This window comes from Ciona robusta, chromosome 8, assembly GCF_009617815.1.
Source record: "Ciona robusta chromosome 8, ASM961781v2".
NCBI lineage: Eukaryota > Metazoa > Chordata > Ascidiacea > Phlebobranchia > Cionidae > Ciona > Ciona robusta.
In genome coordinates, this window is record NC_143242.1 from 3,935,838 (window position 1) to 3,954,318 (window position 18,481).

Here is an 18,481-nt window from a genome sequence, read left to right on the forward strand (position 1 = left end):
TGTTATTGTAGACTCTAAACAAACTGAGCACCTGTGACCACTGAAGCGTGTTCCACCTGCTGTATAAATATCCCTTGTTTAGTCGGAAGTGTTGATGCGAAAACAATTATCTACATAATTCATTGGTAAGTTAAGTTAACGAATACAAAATTTAAAGAATGTTGTCACTTAAATTAAAACAAATTTAGGCATATGTCACTCAAGTTCGAATTTTCATGTTAAATAAAAAATATTTTTGTTTGATAAAAAACGAAGCTGCCTAGTTTACGTCATTCATGACGCCACGACTACGTAAGAGCTCGCAAATTGTTAACAAAATCTGCGAACCTATCAATCACGTGACGAATTCCGTCCGTTCGCGTCAGGCGTCAACCTGTGTTTGTTTTGTCACAAATGTTTCCGTTACGTCATAATAGCTTCTTTCTCGCATCGGCTGAAACCAATGGCGCGTGACGAAGTCGTTAAACACGTCAAAATGGTAGGACAAGATAATTGTTTCGGAAATTGAACGAATTCCGCAAGTTTTTAGCGGGAAAATATTTGCCGGGATTATTTTTAACTTGTTTTAAAACGACAAGAACCATTAATCATTTTTGACGATATTGAAGTTCGGGATTTCTCTTTTTGGAACCACGGTTTTAAACAGTAGGTTTACAATTACAAATATTTATTATTAAATGCTTTATGATCTTGAAACTATAGGGTGTGGGCACATATAGTAAGTCGCGTAAAAAGGGTGGGCGTGTACCAGGAAAATTAAAGTGCCAATGTTACTAAATTAATTTATCACCAGTCGACTGTTTATTTATTTTATTCAAAAATAGCGTTTTTTTAAAAAAAATTTAGTTTAAAAAACTTAACGATTAAAATTCGGATTTTTTGTTTTTTTGATTAAATTTTTATTTTCTGTTTTGAACATTTAGTTATTTCTTTGTTAAGGTTTGGTGTTTGTACAAGTTTTCTTTGTAGTCGATTCTCAGCGGTTAATCTCCGATGTTTTAAGATCGTTAAGAATCCATTAAACTACTTATCCACGATAGTTTGTACGAGTTTCCCTCGTCCGCTCATTCTATGGTTAAGTGGACGTTAATGAAGACGATGTACAATGAGGTACAAGCACTGCCGGTCGCTCTCAAAGAATGTTATCTTTACGTGAATAAACTCACTTGGTGAACAAAGCAGCGACGACAAACAAACGTTGCTTGTTTGAGATACTAATGCCGCGAGAATAGCTTGGTTACATAGCTGTTTCACACTATACAAGTCACACCTGCTCCGGTAATAGAGCACCACTAACGTAGCTTACTCACGTGGGAAAGTTTCATCGACTGCCCTCTGCATTGTGACGTCATAAAACGAAGCAAAAACAACGTCAGATGTTTGGTGTCTTTTTTGCATAATTAATCAAAACATATCAGGCACCTATTTAACAGACTACATATATCTGAAAATGGAAATGTGTTAATATTTCGTTTACCTATAAACAATAATAGCAGTTAATAGAGAACCCTAATAAAATTAAAAGAGAAAAGTATAAAATTGTTTTAAAACTTTACGAACGCCTGGTAAGTTTGTAACGCTTCACGTGGGACAGCGGACCTCCGAGGACGACGGAGGAGGGAACGAGGAGAAGAGGAGCTGGTAAAAAGTTTTCCGACTTCATTTTGTTATTTCATAGGACCACGGTTATACAATTCCGTAAATATTCTAATATAGAACCAGAAAAGAAACTGAAAAAAGAGTGTCCCATGTTACCCCAGCCTACTAAATATAAACAATTTGAAATATGATATAAACGCTAAAAGAAAGGAATAGATAAATTACACTTTTTATAATTTTCTTTTTGAAAAATGCACAATACAACAACACATTTTATCTGTTGACTGTATGTTGCCAAAAACTTCTAAATATGTACTTAGGAATCGTGTAATATAAGGTTGGTAGGTGACACTTTTCCGCGTGGGAACTGGAATAGACCGGATCAATCCAGTTTCATCGTCACAAAGTCAACTACACTTTTCCAGTCTTTATCGGCTTAAGACAGAGTGCGCGTGCAGCGTCGAAATTGCTGCTTTTCACGCCTCACTTGTCCACAACAAAGCGAAAATATTCTCAACTAAGCGTTAGATATCCGACATCAGTCGTAGCTGTTGCTTGGGATCATCATTTGGTCAGATAACCTTACAAACATACAGACCTCACACGTTGACCTGGGATGAAATATAAGCTTTACACGCACCCAACTTAACAAATATGTTGTTGTTGCATAATAGAGGAACTATACATGTCGCGTGGACACTATAATATTAAAACACCATATGGCTGCGCAAGTCTAACACGCACAAAGCTGCAGGCAATATAAAATGGCGATGGGTTGTATACAACAGACTATGTTAGCTTATTCATCTCAAGTCCAAAGTGTACAAGCTATGCGGGAATTAATGATCATACATGTTGGTTTCGTGTTTGAATAGCAAAAGTGACTACCGTGTTGGGGAATTTGCTTTCCCTTATATTCAATGTTATTTTATAAACGAATGTATATTGTTAAATCAGTTCGATCAAGTCCAATATTAAAACGTGTAAAGTATTGGAACGTATAACGACGCGTTGTTGTCTATTTGATGTCGATTTACGAGAAGATAAACAAAGCTCCCGACATTGTTCTCTGTGCGAATGGAGCCACATTTGATGGCCATCGTAAATCGGAGCTTCGGATTTACTTGCTCACTGTTGTAGGTAAATGTTTCTTCTTCTAACGAGGCAGCAATGAATAAAAATTAGGTTCGCTTTCATCTAACCGACTTGTGCGTTGCCACGATTCCTTGAAACATTTGTTGGAAATGTAAAACACGATGCTTCCCGATGATTAAACATTGAAATGATTGACACGATATGTTATTACTTGAAACACGACAACAGATAACTTATTAGTTGATGCTGGTTACCAGGTGACCGATGATATGGCGAAGCTATGATATTCACATAAATATTACAAGTCTTTGACAGTGTGCTAATAATAACTTGGCGTAGTTTAACCAAAAACCTATAAATTGACTCAAGCAAAGATCTTTAATTAGAATTTTAACAGCTTTCATTTATTACTCTATGGGAGTTGGTCCTAGGTTCGGTGCACTATAGGATATACAACAATTTATGACGCATTTAAAATACCCCTTGTAAATGCGCGCTTTTTAAAAATCTAAATTTAAGTGCGTTTAAAAATGTTTACAAATTCAATCGACAGCGGACATGAGGTGTTTATTATTTCGACCCGTGTATCTTTTCGTATTAAACAAAATAATTTTAGTTACTACATTGCTTGTACATAAGTAAAATAAAACTATCCAAGCAAAAGTAAGGAGTATAGTTTATATTCTTCGTAATTTATATTTATGATTTTCCATCTAAATTAATCTGTTGAGGTTTTTAATCAGAATCTCGCATCCGATGTTTCTATTGTTGGCGTCGCGTTCGCCAAGATAAATTGTTACGTGTGAATGAGTTAACAATGGAGTCGCTTATATCGCGTTACATTGTATTGACAGAGAGGCTGACGACGAACACTTTGTTAGACAAAGTGGATTCACACAATTTGATCTAACCTTCTTTGTCTTCATCTTCTTTGTTAAATCACCATCCGGACTCGGATGTGGTTCCATCATCTTAGACCACACTCGTATACAAACCTTTCTATATCGTAATTAAATTTCGCCTCATTTTAAAATTATTAAAACAAAAAAGTTGTAGTATAGCTGTTACAGCTAGTTACCTTTATATTTTATGTAAAGAGTGTTTAAGTTTCGTGCATTCCAGTATAGTATCTTTTCTGTATCTGTTTAATGGCAAACTAATATCTTATATCACATCTTTATATGTTTTATCTGAAGGATTTCTAGTTCAAAGCACCATTTTAACTGTAATAAGACGACTTTGAATAATTAAAGCGTGCTTATGTACAGGTATATATTTTCTATATCACTGTTTAAACACCAGCGGGGTGGTATGAAAACGGCCAAACAGCGTCGCTTAGTGATTAGTTTCCAGCCTTGGTCAGATTTTTTCTGGGTCCTTTACAACTTGATTAATGACCACGTGATTAACGACGTGTCACACGCAACTTGGGCGATTTCGCACTATGTCACGTGACGGCGCGTCATATTACGTCACCCTTGACCTCCAAGGCGTCTGGTTGTCCTGCTAATCCTCACAACCATTCGTGAAAAGTGTCGGAATTCACTTAATCCAACAAAGTTATTTCCACTTCCTATATTAGCGCATGGGTCAACTGGTTGTAATTTGGTTACCGGGTCGCAAAACATATTTGTCTATCGGTTTAGGAACTGCTAACAAAACCCATTGCAAGTTGATAATTATTATTTATTACTTTACCTATAAGCGAACATATAAACGACACAGATAATTCTAACTTACTTCTTTATATTTTTTCTAAGAAAAAAACCATGGTACATTTTGGTTAAATATCAATCATATTACTGACAACTTAACGTTTAAACCGCGCCAAAATAAATGGCTAAAAGAACGTGGCAAAATGTTATAATAAAATTTAATCTGACGCTTGTTTGTTTATGCAGAAAATAATTGCGAAAATATTGAACATGATAACACTGATACAAATAAAAACCTTTCACATTTTCTTTATTACCTTTTTACCAGGAACCCATAATACTTAAAATCGTCTTGACTAGATTTATATAACATATGTATAAAAGATTAGGCGTAAAAATATGTTTGGTACGTTAGAATTTTGTTGTTTGAGGAAAAAGGAAAATGTTTAAAAATGTTCCCACGCCAAGGTTGTGAAACTCGGCCCCAATATTTCCGTTTTCTTATTAACCTTGTAATTACCACTGCTTGTCTCTTATTTATCGAGCAACATTCTTGTAATGGACATCGTGTGAAAACATCATGTCTGCGGTAAATCTGGCATCGGATTCCCGTAAACTTCCGCCTATTCACCCGATGTAGTAAAACATAGATTGGCGTCGATGGAAGTTGATGCTCATGTTGCAACTAAACCACGCGATTCGTGCCAACGCTCTGGCACAATATGACGCCACAAGGACTACTGTGACGTCGCACTTGTTTCCGTTATTAAAACAAGTCTCTTTTTCTCGCGCTGATTATTTGTCGACGTCCAGTTCGATTTCCAGGTTGGCGCCGAAGCGTCGTGAAAATAATTCCATTGTAAATCAAACAACCATTGTCATGTTTGGGTATTCCTCTACTTCATGCGCATGCGTGGTGGCTTGTTTCCCTTTTTGAGGTTTCTCTATTCAACTTCCGTTTTAAATATTTCTTCGTGTCTGATCTCGTTTGACCCGGTTATTCCCCGGTGACGTAATACCGTGTGAATTGTCTTCAACCATCCATGTCGCCGTGACAATGCTGTATGTTACGTCACACAAAACATCGTCTCCGAGGTATACAAGCTTCAACGTTTACATCATGACGTCATAGCGCCGATAAATATTGATTCAATGTCGTGATATTTTGTATCTTCATATTGAAAAGTACAAGTTGACACAATCCATGTTCGTAGTGCTTTGAGTTCTTATTCAACGTTCCCACTGGTTTTGTTACAAATTCTTAATCTCTTAAATTTATTTCGTAAATTCTAAAGCTTCAGTTTTGAAACACGTCTTTAAAAAGTTATAAAAACTTTTAGTCAGTATATACTATTGGAACGTCAATGTTTTGGTTTTGGATATTGGGGTTAAAAGCTTCACATTCCGTCGTTGTAAAAGACACTTTTTCGTTCCATTAGAGTTTCATTGTAATCTTGAGTGGTTCCCCAGCTGTGTGTAGAGTTGGCGGTCAATTAGTCAGCCCAATATTGACCTGTCTAATGTTGCTGGACATTGTGTAACATTAGTAGCGAGCAGCTGTAGCGAGATCTTGTTAAAATACCAAGATTTCAACGGATATTACAAAATTCTTCATCTTTTTCGTATTATCTTAAATCTGTTACAAATTCTAGAAAAGTTTTGTAGATTTTTCGAAGCTCAATTGATTCTCGAATTCGTTGTTGATAGATTTGTTTTCTTTACCGCGGATCTCGCGATTACGCCATTGTTTTTCTTCTTCACGGTTCAATGAGTCCATCACTTTATCTTTCTCTCACGAAAAAATCTGATCAACAGGTGTCGCTGTGGAGATCACTTTTCACGAAACCCGACACTTGTGTTCTTTGTCTCAAGGTGTGAAGTTAGATCAACATTTGTGTTTCTCAAACGATCGTTTACATCATTCCATAGAAACTAAACAATACTGAGTTATGTGTATGACACCTTAAGTTGTGAAACAAAAGATACAAAGATGTAAACCGTTCACCCCGCTTATATGTCTCACTCTGTTATACTGACACCGGTTCAGACATTGATTAATTCCAACTTCGTTCTACTTTGTCATGTATTTCTGGGTCGGTGGGGGGACTTTTAGTTGTGATGACGTCACAACAATTCAGTTTTCGGTTTCGGTGACTTTAGAGTTTTTTTAATGACGACATTAAATTACAGGCATCGGATCGTAAACGTGGTATTCGTTGCTCGCATGATGAACGGTGTCTTGGTGGAAACTGGCAAAGTTGATTCAACGCGGTTTTGTGGTCGACTCCTCATCGATAAGTGACGCAAGAATTTCACGCTTGACCTTACGCAGTGACCCGTGACCGCAAATCCGCTGCAAGATTTTCTATTTCTCCATCACTTTATTTCACACATTGTTAAAAGGGATACGCGGAGATACCAAGTTAAAACAAAGAGTCGTATTCCAGTCACTTCCAGCCAAAAATAACGTCACGGTCAACACCTTATGTTGTATAAATAGCGACCTCTTTAGTTATCAAGCATTTTGTTTCAGTTATAACTTGAACAACCTCACACGACACTTATATCTAGTCTAATGATTGGTGTTCTGTCGCTGTATCCCGTATTTTGTTCTTGGGTATAAATATTTGTTTTAGCTGCCGTAATTAAAGAAAAATACAGAGGTATTCGTTTTATTCCAACGGCCCTATAACCGCTATTTAAAAGAGGTGACATATGGTAGAAATATAAACCGGTAAAATATTACGAATTCTTAGGACATACATCAGACCAGATATAATTCCTGAAATGTGCGTTTTACATAATCTCCCTATATATGGTTATAAATTACTGGGTTTTATTGTAAAACTTATAAAAGTCGTCAAGAAATTCACTACAGCTTCCTCTACTCTGCCACCTAACGGTTTATAAATATCATGTTTTAATTACCGCCGTACGCGAAATATTGCACAGTGCGGGGTTTTTAAACGTTTTAAAATAGTCACATACAGTTTCTTATGGTAATAGAAATGTGAAACACAATGTACCTTATATGTTCCCGACATGTATTTGACTTAATGGTAATATTCATTATCTTCGTAGATTTCTTACACAGCTCGTCCCAATTTCACTTTTTCCAAAGTTGTATTCTCTTGCGTAAGTAGAAGTGTCCAGATTCGCCACTCTGCTTAGCACTCTGTGTGCTGGGGTGTATGAAGAGGTGCAACTAAAATTATACATTGGGTTTAAAACTTATTTTATACATACCAAGCAACCAATCGTAATTTTTGTAGTCCACAATACTAAAAGTATTTGTGTTCTACTGCCAACATGCGGAAAAGTAATAAAACTAGCGTTGGCAAATTTGCTGATCGAGAATAAGACACAAGGAATATTACGGCTTATTTCTATTAGGTTGCAACGAAACATAAAAGTAAACCACCTGTTTAAATTTCTGACGATGTCTTCATAAGTAAATTACTTTTCTGAAAAATAAACACACGATTAAAATACCTTCATACTAATGTGGCTGGAAAAGACAAAAATAATACAACAATGTGCAGATAAAAAGTGTGTCACACATGCAACAAACACCATGTTGGTACCGGTTTATCTCGCCATCTCTTTACACAATATAATACTAAACAACCAATCTTTGCATCACTATACTGGTAGTGAAATTACCATCTATATATAGCGTAGTATTCCTAGCGGCGACGTCCACGCAACATCATGACCGTTAACTATACAACTTGATCAAAACTGAGGTAACCGCACTAAACGCAGGGTCAGGACAATGCTCTGACCCATCGTATCGACGTCGTAGCGCAATTGTGACGTGGCCATCGTCCCAATCGCGCTGCATAACGTTTAAATTTTTAAATTTAAAGTTTTGACTTCGTTATAATATAAAATTGAGAAAATGGACTATAAATCAACGTTGCGCTTATGCGCGTATTATACTGCGTGTTGATATTACTCGAGTATTCGAGCATCAACATATAGAAGGGATCAGGACAATACGCAATTGCTAAATGATTTTGATCTTTGCGAGAAGCGCACAATAGAGTGTACAACATCAAAATCTGATCTATCCAAAAATATGTTCGCCGTAGTTTTAATGCATATATTTCAGTGACATGCAAAATGAACTACACAGATCGAAGAGACTGACTAAAAAGCTGGCAACACTAGTTCCAGCACAAAGAGAAAGCACTGTAAGAGTGCACCAGCCTTTACCCCACATATACACAAACACACAACTCGAAAACACTCAAAACCTCAAACCAGCATCCTTATTTGCGTTTTCGTTTTGTTTCTTCGCCTGTAAAACAATTAAACGTTATAGTTCCGCTACATGGTAAATTTACGTTGCATTTAAATTTTCAATAAATATTAAATGTGTTTTTATTCTATCACTTAGATTTAAAAAACATTTTCCGCAAATACTTTTTATAGTTAAGTTTTAAATTAGTAAAAATACCTTGGCAACGTTTTTCTGCAGCTCTATTGGCCGGCTTTTCTGCAACAAAGTAAACAGTTAAGTGTCAGTTTGTACATCATTACGTCATATTACCTTTATTCTTGCTGCGTATTTGATGCGACGCTCTATCCTTTGTGACGTCACATACTATGTTCTAAAAATATTGAACACCCTAAATTTTTTATTTTTATTCAATAAAGATTGGGACGGAACAAATGAACTTACGTATTGGGTTCTTCTGTTGCGTCATCACAACCTCATGACGTCACATTCTGATGTCATCTAGAAAAACACAGGTGTACGTAACAATGCCTATTATGACATATAGCTTACCAACTCTTTGATCTTCTTACAGAATATACATAATTTACAAGAATATATATAACTTACAATATAAAAGTAGAATAATATTAGAAAATACAAAAAATTATCCGAACGCAAAACGCTCATGGGGCCCCATGGAACAAAAAAAAACGTCGCAAACCGCGTGCGTAAAATAAACCGTATTATGACGTCAAAAGTAGTCGAGCGATGACGTAACTACGAGATACAGAATGCGTCGCGTTATGATACGATTATTGTATCTGTGTGACGTAACTACTTAACGCAGCGAGTGTGACGTAATAAACGTACCTAAACCGATGTCACGTCGCGATTGAGGTGTGTAGTATCGATCTTGATATTAGTTAGTTGTATGAATAATTTAATGTTAACATAACCTGTATTAATAAGTAGTATAATAGTAGAGTTTTTAAAAATAGAATAAATTTCTAACTAAGAAATACTCAACTTAAAGTTTGGTAGTAAGAACACATAAGCTCAATCTGCTGCAAAACTAACTTTATTTGGCTTGCCACATAGTGTTACTGGTGGAAAGGATTGTGCTATAAAGGCACACCAATCATCAAAAAGCGGGGAGGGCAATTAACGTTGTTTATGCGTAGAATGGGAATTTCTGTGTTCCCAGCTATTTTTTACTTATACTTTTTGTCCCCGAAAATAAATAAACAACATTGCTAAATACTGTTTCCAAAGCAACGAAAAAAAGCGCGCGAAATTGTTAAATTTAAAAACAGCAGGTCTAGCATTCATACGAGTTTTTAAACAGTATATTGAATTTTTTACGATAGTTCAATCTATTTTGTACTTCGTAATAATAGGTAAACACTAGCCTACACATCTCAGGATCTTTAGCATGGCGTACCTTAGAACTTCTCCGTTTTATATTTCCACAAAAAATGTGATAAAACATTATGAAAGTATGTATTTCGAATACAAATGAAACATATATAAAACACTCAACCCATAAAGTACATACATTGTTTTTTGTATGAAAATTAGTAAATTACTAATATAAAGTACATGAAAGGCTTTAATACTGTAGCATTGACATTACCACAATGTATGTTTTAACACAATTTGCTGAATGTTAGGATTCAATAAGCTACAAAACTACCAAATAGCAATTTTAAAGACAGCACGGTTCCAAATCGATGGTATACACTTTTGGTACATAAAGGTCTCCCCAGGACTTATACAAAGTATTTAGGTTTATAAGGAACTGTTGGGGGCGGCGTAAAACGTAGCTGTTTGGCTCGGTTGACGTTGACTCCGTGCGTAGTTGATCCTTCTTTGGTTGATAGTTGACGCCGTGAACTTACTTTTCGGTTGCTTAGACGCAGCAGTAAAGACAAACCACCCGCTCAACGGTTTTTGACTCGTTTATTGACGAACAACGATGACTGAAAACAGGCCACGAGAATACGTTCACCAAAAGTTTAGTCCAAATGCGTAATGTCCAATATTTGGGCAACTATTTTATAACAAAAACACACAGTAAAAATATAGTAAAACGCCCAGATAATTTGACCCTGGGGCATACAACGTCAGTACAAATTTAGAAAACGGACATAAAAAGAATCGGGAGTGTTTTATCTACGCTTTGATGATACTGTAATTGTCTCCTTTTGAGCCTACACAAAGAAGACGTAAAATTTATACGATTGCCAGAATGTTGTACACGGAAAAACGGTTATTAGAAGGACGTTAGTTGCACACACTCGATCTTGAGACTTCAGTATATTTTGTAATGACATTAAATTAAAGATTAATCTACTGCTTTCCCACATCAACCGCTACAAATAGGCTCACACCCACACAAGATGGTTTCATGTGCTGACGATCCACGCGAACTGTTCCTCATGATTACAGTTTTTAAATTGTTGGAAGCTTTTGGAGTTTTTTGGTTCCAATGATGATCCTCGTCTTTTGTTTACTGGATGACTCTTGGAGTTTTATTTCTTTTGTTTGATTTACTTCGATGTTTGCGTGACCGATGTGGCTGTCACCTTTCATCGAATTATTTCCAGTGATATTCAACCGAGGATTTGTGTTGTTGAGGATTTGCATTGTTGAGGATTTGGTCGACATGTTCGCGCAGATGTGTTCACTGGTGGGGTGATCTATTGTAGGGCCTCAGTGTTCTAGCAGCGATTGTCTAAAAAAAAGGGAATTTGGTGAGGTATAATGAAGTCTTGGATGGAATGTATGCAAAATACGTTTAGGCTAGATATACTGTGTGGTTACATTACTATTAAAAATGTTTTACACTGAATAAGCTACAAAAAATTTATAACGCCAAAATGAATGCATGAACATACCCAATTTCTAAAAAAATGATATATATAAGGTAAAATTACATTACCAACAAAAAAATTATTTTACACCAAAGACACCACAAAAAAACGATAAAAGTGACATAAGTATAACAAACCATAATTTTTACGAATTCGTACATGATTACCCAAAGTTAAAGGTTTAAGCGAAATGCGAAATAAATGTTTTAGCAAAATAAATGAAAGAATGTGATTTAACCAAGAGGTATGCAAAAGTAAACTATGCAGTGGCGTGGGTATTTTGGGAAGGACGTTCCGAAATGAAATTATCGCGTTCATCAATATTATTATTTTGGGGGTTATTAGGGTAACGAACGTCTCGAATTCTACCCCGAATGAAAATAAAAATGGACGCACCGTACACCTTAAAAACCCAGAAGGTAAAAAAAACTCCCCAAAAACATGCCATAGAAAGCGCAGCCATGACTATACAAGTCCAAAATGGTGAAGTTATTGAACTTAACACATTCAGAAAAATGTTATGAGCGGAGGCGTCTAACGTTTTGGAAACATATTCCATATCGGCACTAATAGAGGGGTTGGAGTTGGATTCAAGATAGTGGTAAAATTTATCGTGAGTAAGTTTGGCTTGGCTTAAGGTCGCTAACATAGTGGTAAGATCTTCAAAACCACTAGCGGTCTTGGGGAACTCGTTCATGAATGATTCATAATCGGGAGTAGTGTGATGAAAATTGACGGGGGAAAAAGATGGGGTAATATAATTGACCTTTTGGTCCGTATGTGACAAGGAGTAATTATCAAACACATAAAAGTTGTCAAGAATACGAAAAGACATCACCCGCCCAGGTGTATAACTCTCGACAAATTTAACGCCAGCGTAAACAAAACCGTCACGATACAACTGCCCAATGCCAAACTTGCCAGCGTGGTCCCGATAACGTATGAGTGGCCTGGTAGCAAAGAGTTTCCCGTGCTCAAGTGAATGCAAAATGGTCCCATTAATGTTCTCACACGTTAACTCAGTCATGAGATCTCCTACCGTAATGGCAGCACGCTGTCCACCCAGAATTTTACTGAGTATGTCTCCCGGATACTGCCGGGAGACCAGCGAATATAAAGTAGACACTAGTGACTGAATAGTACATTCTAAGTAATGTATATCGGCAGTCATGTTGCGCATGCTCTCAGTCAAGGTGTCCGAGACTTCGTTAATCATACCAGAAGTCGGATCATACGAGTCGAACGCATTGTTGCTATGAACTCGCTGAGGCCGCAACAAAGAGGCGGTAGAACAATTTAAAGGGATAATAATCAGACCAGACTGATCACACAAAGTGTCCTTAGAATAACAGGCGATAGTATTGGTCGGACAGGTAGCCAGGGAATGAATGCTAAGTCCCAAATCACGTACCTCTAAACGATAAGGACGTTGTGACTCACTAAAATGTAGGGTCAGGTTATGGGTTCCCACAGGCTTAGTCGGGGGGCAATCTATAAGTTTGGGCACTTTCCAAACGTAGGTACTTGTACCTACGGTACAGAATCCGCGATGCACATCGCATTTACTTAAAATACCCATAGGACTCTTCATTCGTTTACGAATGTGGTCATAGTAGACGACAGATTGCGTCATTTGGGCATTGTTAATAGACTTAGTCACGCTAGTAGGCCATTGGTAGGACAGTTCCACCTCGTTGGAAGTGGAAAACTGAGTTTCAGACATTTTAGTTAATGGACCATAACTAGGAGCATTCTTAGTTTGCACCCACTCTTCACACGCACCGGACGCAGGCGCCGGACCAGAATTGGTCTCTATGGAATGGGTTTTACTCCCAAAAAAGAAATACGTGGTATGGAACGTGCTGACAAAAGTTTGGCACGTGTGCATAGTTATCGGCAGGGGCTCGGAAGACGGATTAAAAATCCTAGCTTCACACGTTTTAACCGTAGACGGAATTTGCTTAACGCAAGGCGGGGACTCGGGAATAAAATATTCTCCTTTAAACAGAGAATCGTGACATAATTTGAGCGGAGTACTCACAGTAAAAGCAAACAAAGACATAAATAATAAATAAAACAAGCTCATCCTATTAGTCCCTAAAACGAAGAGGAAGCTTTACAGGACGACCACCGCGGGTGTAACGGACAAGTTCGTTGGGGATTTCCTGTTGAAGAGGTTCCTCGACAGGAGCAGGAATATAGGGGTTCTCAGAATCGAAGGTATTACTGAGAGGTTGTTCTGTGGAAATACTCTCGTTGAGATTTTCATCACAGTACGCAGACGAGATAGGGGTCAAGTTAGACGGGAACATAGGCAAATGAGCGACTTTAATCCGATCAATCGAGACCGTGTTGGGTCGCCCACGCATAGCCAAGGTGAAAAATTTAGGGCTTTTATCCAAAACCTTGAATGGGCCGTCATAATGGGGATGTAATGGACCTTTGTTAGCCCCACACTTGATAAAAACGTGAGTACAGGAAGACAGCTCATGATCAATGTGACTTTTGACCGGCTGTTGTGCTCTACGCTTCGGGAAACGAAGGGTTTCCATGAAGGACGATAGACGCGACGCGAATTCTGATTTTGGTAAATCACAACCATCACGCTCATCAAAAAATTCTAAAGGCAAACGTAAGGTGGTCCCGTAAACTAACTCAGCTGGCGTACATTCCAAATCGGGTTTAAAAGAAGAACGCAAACCAAGCAACACAGGACCAAGATTCGTATGCCAGTCACCGGGGTTGTCATACGCCTTCAGAGCTGCCTTGAGCGTACGATGAAAGCGCTCAATATTGCCATTGGCAGCGGGATGGTATGCTGTGGTGCTAATGTGCTTGGCACCAAGGAAAAGGCACAAATCAGACCAAACCTGTCCAGTAAACTGCGTACCTCGATCCGTAGTTATACGCGAAGGACAGCCGAAACGAGCAACCCAATTTAACAAAAAGGCACTAGCGAGCGTCTGAGCGGAAATATCCTTTAACGGAATTGCCTCTATCCAACGGGAAAAACGACAAATACAAGTCATTAGGTATGAATAGCCGTGGGAATTAGGAAGGGGTCCGACAATGTCTAAATTCAAATCCACAAAACGCGATGAAGGCTCTCTATACTGTGCAAGTGGAGCGCGATTGTGAATATGAACCTTACATTTCTGACAGGCAATACAAGAAACGCACCAGTCGCGAATGTCTGACCTCATACGATGCCAAAGAAATCTATCGCTAATGAGTTTTTGTGATGTATTTACACCAGGATGTGACAACGAATGCAGTGTGTCAAAAACTTTGCGACGAAGTGGAGCAGGTATAATAGGCCGAAAGGAACCAGTAGACACGTCACCGATAATCAAATTGTCCGAATCGGGAATGACACGATTAACAAGGTTAAGGCTGCTATATAATTCAATTTCATTAACAAAGGCAGGGTTGTTTTGATGTCTGGAAATTTCATGAAGCGTGATAGCTTCATTTGGTAACGAGAGCGAATTTACTTCGACGCGCGAAAGGCAATCGGCAACCGAATTTTGAAAACCACTGATATATTCGATAGACTTAGTGTACTCAGCAATCAACGAAAATTGTCGCGTCTGCCTAGGAGAAAATCTATCACGCTTGGAATGGAAGGCGCGAACAATGGGCTTATGATCAGTGACGATATTAAATTTACGCCCTTCAAGCAAATACTTAAAATGCCTAACAGCATCATAAATGGCCAAAAGCTCCTGATCAAAAACACTATATTTCTTTTGGGAAGGTTTTAACGCTCGGGAAAAGAAAGCGAGGGGTTTCCATTCACCTTCAACCAGCTGATTGAGAACAGCGCCCATAGCGGTCCTACTACAATCAGTTACCAAGGAAAATCTACCATTTAGCTTAGGGTAACACAGAAGGGTTTCTTCACTAAGCATAGTCTTAATCTTTTGGAAGGCAGACATGGATTCAGTGGACCAAACAAGCGGGCGACGGTTGGAAGGGTTCTTACACAACATAGAATTAAGATGGCGCAAAGTATCAGCAGCATGAGGGATAAACCGTCTATAAAAATTTACCATACCTAGAAAACGTCTTAATTCAGACACAGTCTTTGGCAATGGAAAAGCTCTAATGGCAACGACACGGTCAGCAATGGCAGTCATACCGTCCTTGGTAATGTGATGGCCAAGAAATTGCAATTCAGAAGCACCAAGAATACTTTTCTTAGTGTTAATGAGCAAACCATATTCGGACAAACGTTGAAAAACTATTTTTAAATGTTTTTCATGTTCTTCCGGAGAATAACTAGCTACCAACAAATCGTCGACAAACGCAAAGCAAAACTCCTCCAAACCACGGACGACTTGACTAATAAAACGTGAAAAAGTCTGCGCAGCATTACAGAGACCAAAACTCATGCGTTTATAAGCAAAGGCGCCAAAAGGGGTCGTAATAGTAGTCTTTGCAACAGACGACTTATCCATAGGTATCTGATGGTAAGCACGCTCGAGGTCTAGTTTACTAAAAATCGTGCGACCATGCAGAATGTTAGCAAAATCACGCAAAAATGGAAGGGGATACGAATCTGAGACCGTCATCTGGTTTAACCTACGGTAATCTCCGACACAACGATAAGAATTATCAGACTTTTTGACCATATGAAGCGGCGAACACCATGGACTATCACTGGGGACAACAATACCTAACTCTTGTAGTTTAGAAAACTCTTTCCTAGCAATCTCCATCATTTCAGGAGAAAGAGGACGAGGTCGACAAGAAACAGGATGACCACGTGTAACAATCTGATGAGTGACATTATGTTTAATGGGGACGTGACGGGAAAATGGAGAAGTTAAATCGGGGAATTTAGCCAAAATGTTGTTATAACGGTCATCACCTTTACAAACGGAAGTCTGTTCAACACGAAAAACTATGGGATCAGTCGAACCGTTATTATCCTGTGGAGGACGAGGAGAATTGGTTTTCTTACACTTGTCAAAGGCATGCACCTTACGAACACCTCGAAACCTTTTGCGCCTATTGCGCTTACTGCGCTTAGTAGTAGAAGACTTATCATGGACATTATTCCGGATAACCAAACGTTTGCCAAATACGTCAATCGAAATACGATAATGACCAAAGAAATCTGCACCTAGAATTGCGTGTTTCACATCACAAATCTGAAAAGTCCAAACTAACGAACGACCTAAACCAATGTCCAAAACTACACTGTAAAAAAAGTTCAATCAAATTTCAATCAAATTCAATCAACACCAAATTTTGACGCAAAATTTTTGAATCAAGTGCTTGACGCAATTTTTTAAATCAAATTTACGTCAAAATTTCGCTCGGTTTCAGCGATTTTTTAGCATTAAAATGGGCCGATCTCAATCAAATTTTGATTTAAACTTGATTTGTATGAAAAATTCTACATATATATTTCTGGGGTAAAAAATGTTTGTTTTGTATTTTTTATTTAATTGGCACAGCATACACAAGTTATTATAAACACTGCAGATAAAGTGTTGACGTGGAAAATTATACGCAATGAAAGACAACAAATAGGAAGGAACATAAAACACAACAAAAGATAGAAAATGTGGTTTATAAACGACTGTCAAAACGTCGTATTCCCAGGGGTATTGCTGAGGCATGAAGTAGTAAAGCTCGCAGATAAGAAATTCTCTCCTTTATTAAACGTTGAACGGACTTCTCCCTCATAAACGTTTCCACTTGACATCACATTCAGTCTGTAATGAAAGCAGCAAGTTAAATGAATAAGTCCACACACCCTTTCCGACAAAAGTTTACTTAATACTCACCAATTTGAATTAACGACGTTCTAATTTTCACATTCCCTGTTGACGGTAATTCATTCGTATAAACGATGGTAGTTCGGAAAATCAGTTCGTGACGCCTAAATCTAAAAACATAAAATATGGTTTTGTATTTGGATGCTATTAAATAATGCTATGTCCACTTTGTATATAAAACACAAATGCATACTTAACTTTTATGGTAAGCAACGTGCGCTTGTCATCTTTCTTCAGTACAGTTGTAATATATGACTCACTTTGAAATCTTATCGTCGATAGTTGAACTTATAATGGTGTTGCTTCACATTAGAGTGCTGTTAATTAAACAAAAGATATAGTAAGTGTGTAAGACCATACCGTTGTAAATGGTATTAAAATTCCTCACCTTTAGCTTCTGACGGGTTTTCTTTTCGTGTTTTACTGTGACTTTTATTTAAGACTTACTGACCAATGTTGCGTCTGCATTGTTATTTTTCTCATCTTACTTAAGCGATATTACACCTGATTCCTCTTAGAATTAAGTAACACTTCCACAGTCTAAAGACTTTGTTCAAGACCGTTTAAAATTTGGCGCGCTCCCGCGTGACGTAATAAGGGCGAGAAGAAGTGAGTGACTCTCTCGCGTCGCTCCTCTGAATCAAATTTTGATGTAAGTCCGAGAGCGATTCTCTCGAATCTAGACGTTTGACGCGAATTTGATTCGGTCGAAGCGACTTGATTGAAAAAATGCGCTCAATCAAGCACTTGATTGAGCATTTTGCGTCAAGTTTTTTTAGAGTGTAGGTCAATTTTACCAAAAGAATAAAAAGTTTTGCCAGAAACACCTTGTAACCGCATAGACTTATTATTAAATGAACGAGGGGCATACCACAAGGGAATAATGCTAACTGCACTACCCGAGTCGCAGAGAAACGACAAATTAAGATTTTTATCAAGGACGGTGAAAGTAGAAGGCGCGTGAGAGTCAGTCCTATTATTAGCACGCTTCACCGAACACGTGAAGGACCTGTCCCGTTTTTTGAACGGTCATTCCAATTACAAGGCTGGACACAACTATAGGCACTTGCCCCAAACCTGGCGTGATAATAACACAATTCAGACGGGTTATGGTTATGAGTAGGTCGAAACCGGGGACGGAGAGTCTGCGGCGGATTAAACTGTGGCTGTGCAGCGTTACCAGGAGGACGAGAATTAAACCTAGCACGAGGCGTAAAAGAAGCAAACGGTCGAACAGAACGATAT

General features: G+C 38.0%; 1 protein-coding gene and 1 long non-coding RNA gene across 2 annotated transcripts; both read right to left on the reverse strand.

Moving 5' to 3' along the window:
* Positions 1 to 4,553: 4,553 nt before the first annotated feature.
* LOC149732440 (uncharacterized) lies at positions 4,554 to 7,861 on the reverse strand. Its single transcript, XR_016385580.1, has 2 exons — positions 7,771 to 7,861; positions 4,554 to 7,554 (listed from the first exon to the last, which is right to left on the reverse strand). It is a non-coding gene; the product is annotated as an uncharacterized LOC149732440 (long non-coding RNA).
* Positions 7,862 to 11,077: 3,216 nt separating this feature from the next.
* On the reverse strand, positions 11,078 to 13,533 carry LOC149732441 (uncharacterized). The gene has a single exon (XM_089883790.1). It carries the CDS (start codon positions 13,531 to 13,533, stop codon positions 11,707 to 11,709), a length of 1,827 nt encoding a protein of 608 aa, XP_089739916.1. The 3' UTR covers positions 11,078 to 11,706.
* Positions 13,534 to 18,481: the final 4,948 nt, after the last annotated feature.

Excerpts from the sequence above, each read along its gene's own strand:
- LOC149732441 (XM_089883790.1), bottom strand. The coding sequence starts at position 13,533 with ATGAGCTTGTTTTATTTATTATTTATGTCTTTGTTTGCTTTTACTGTG.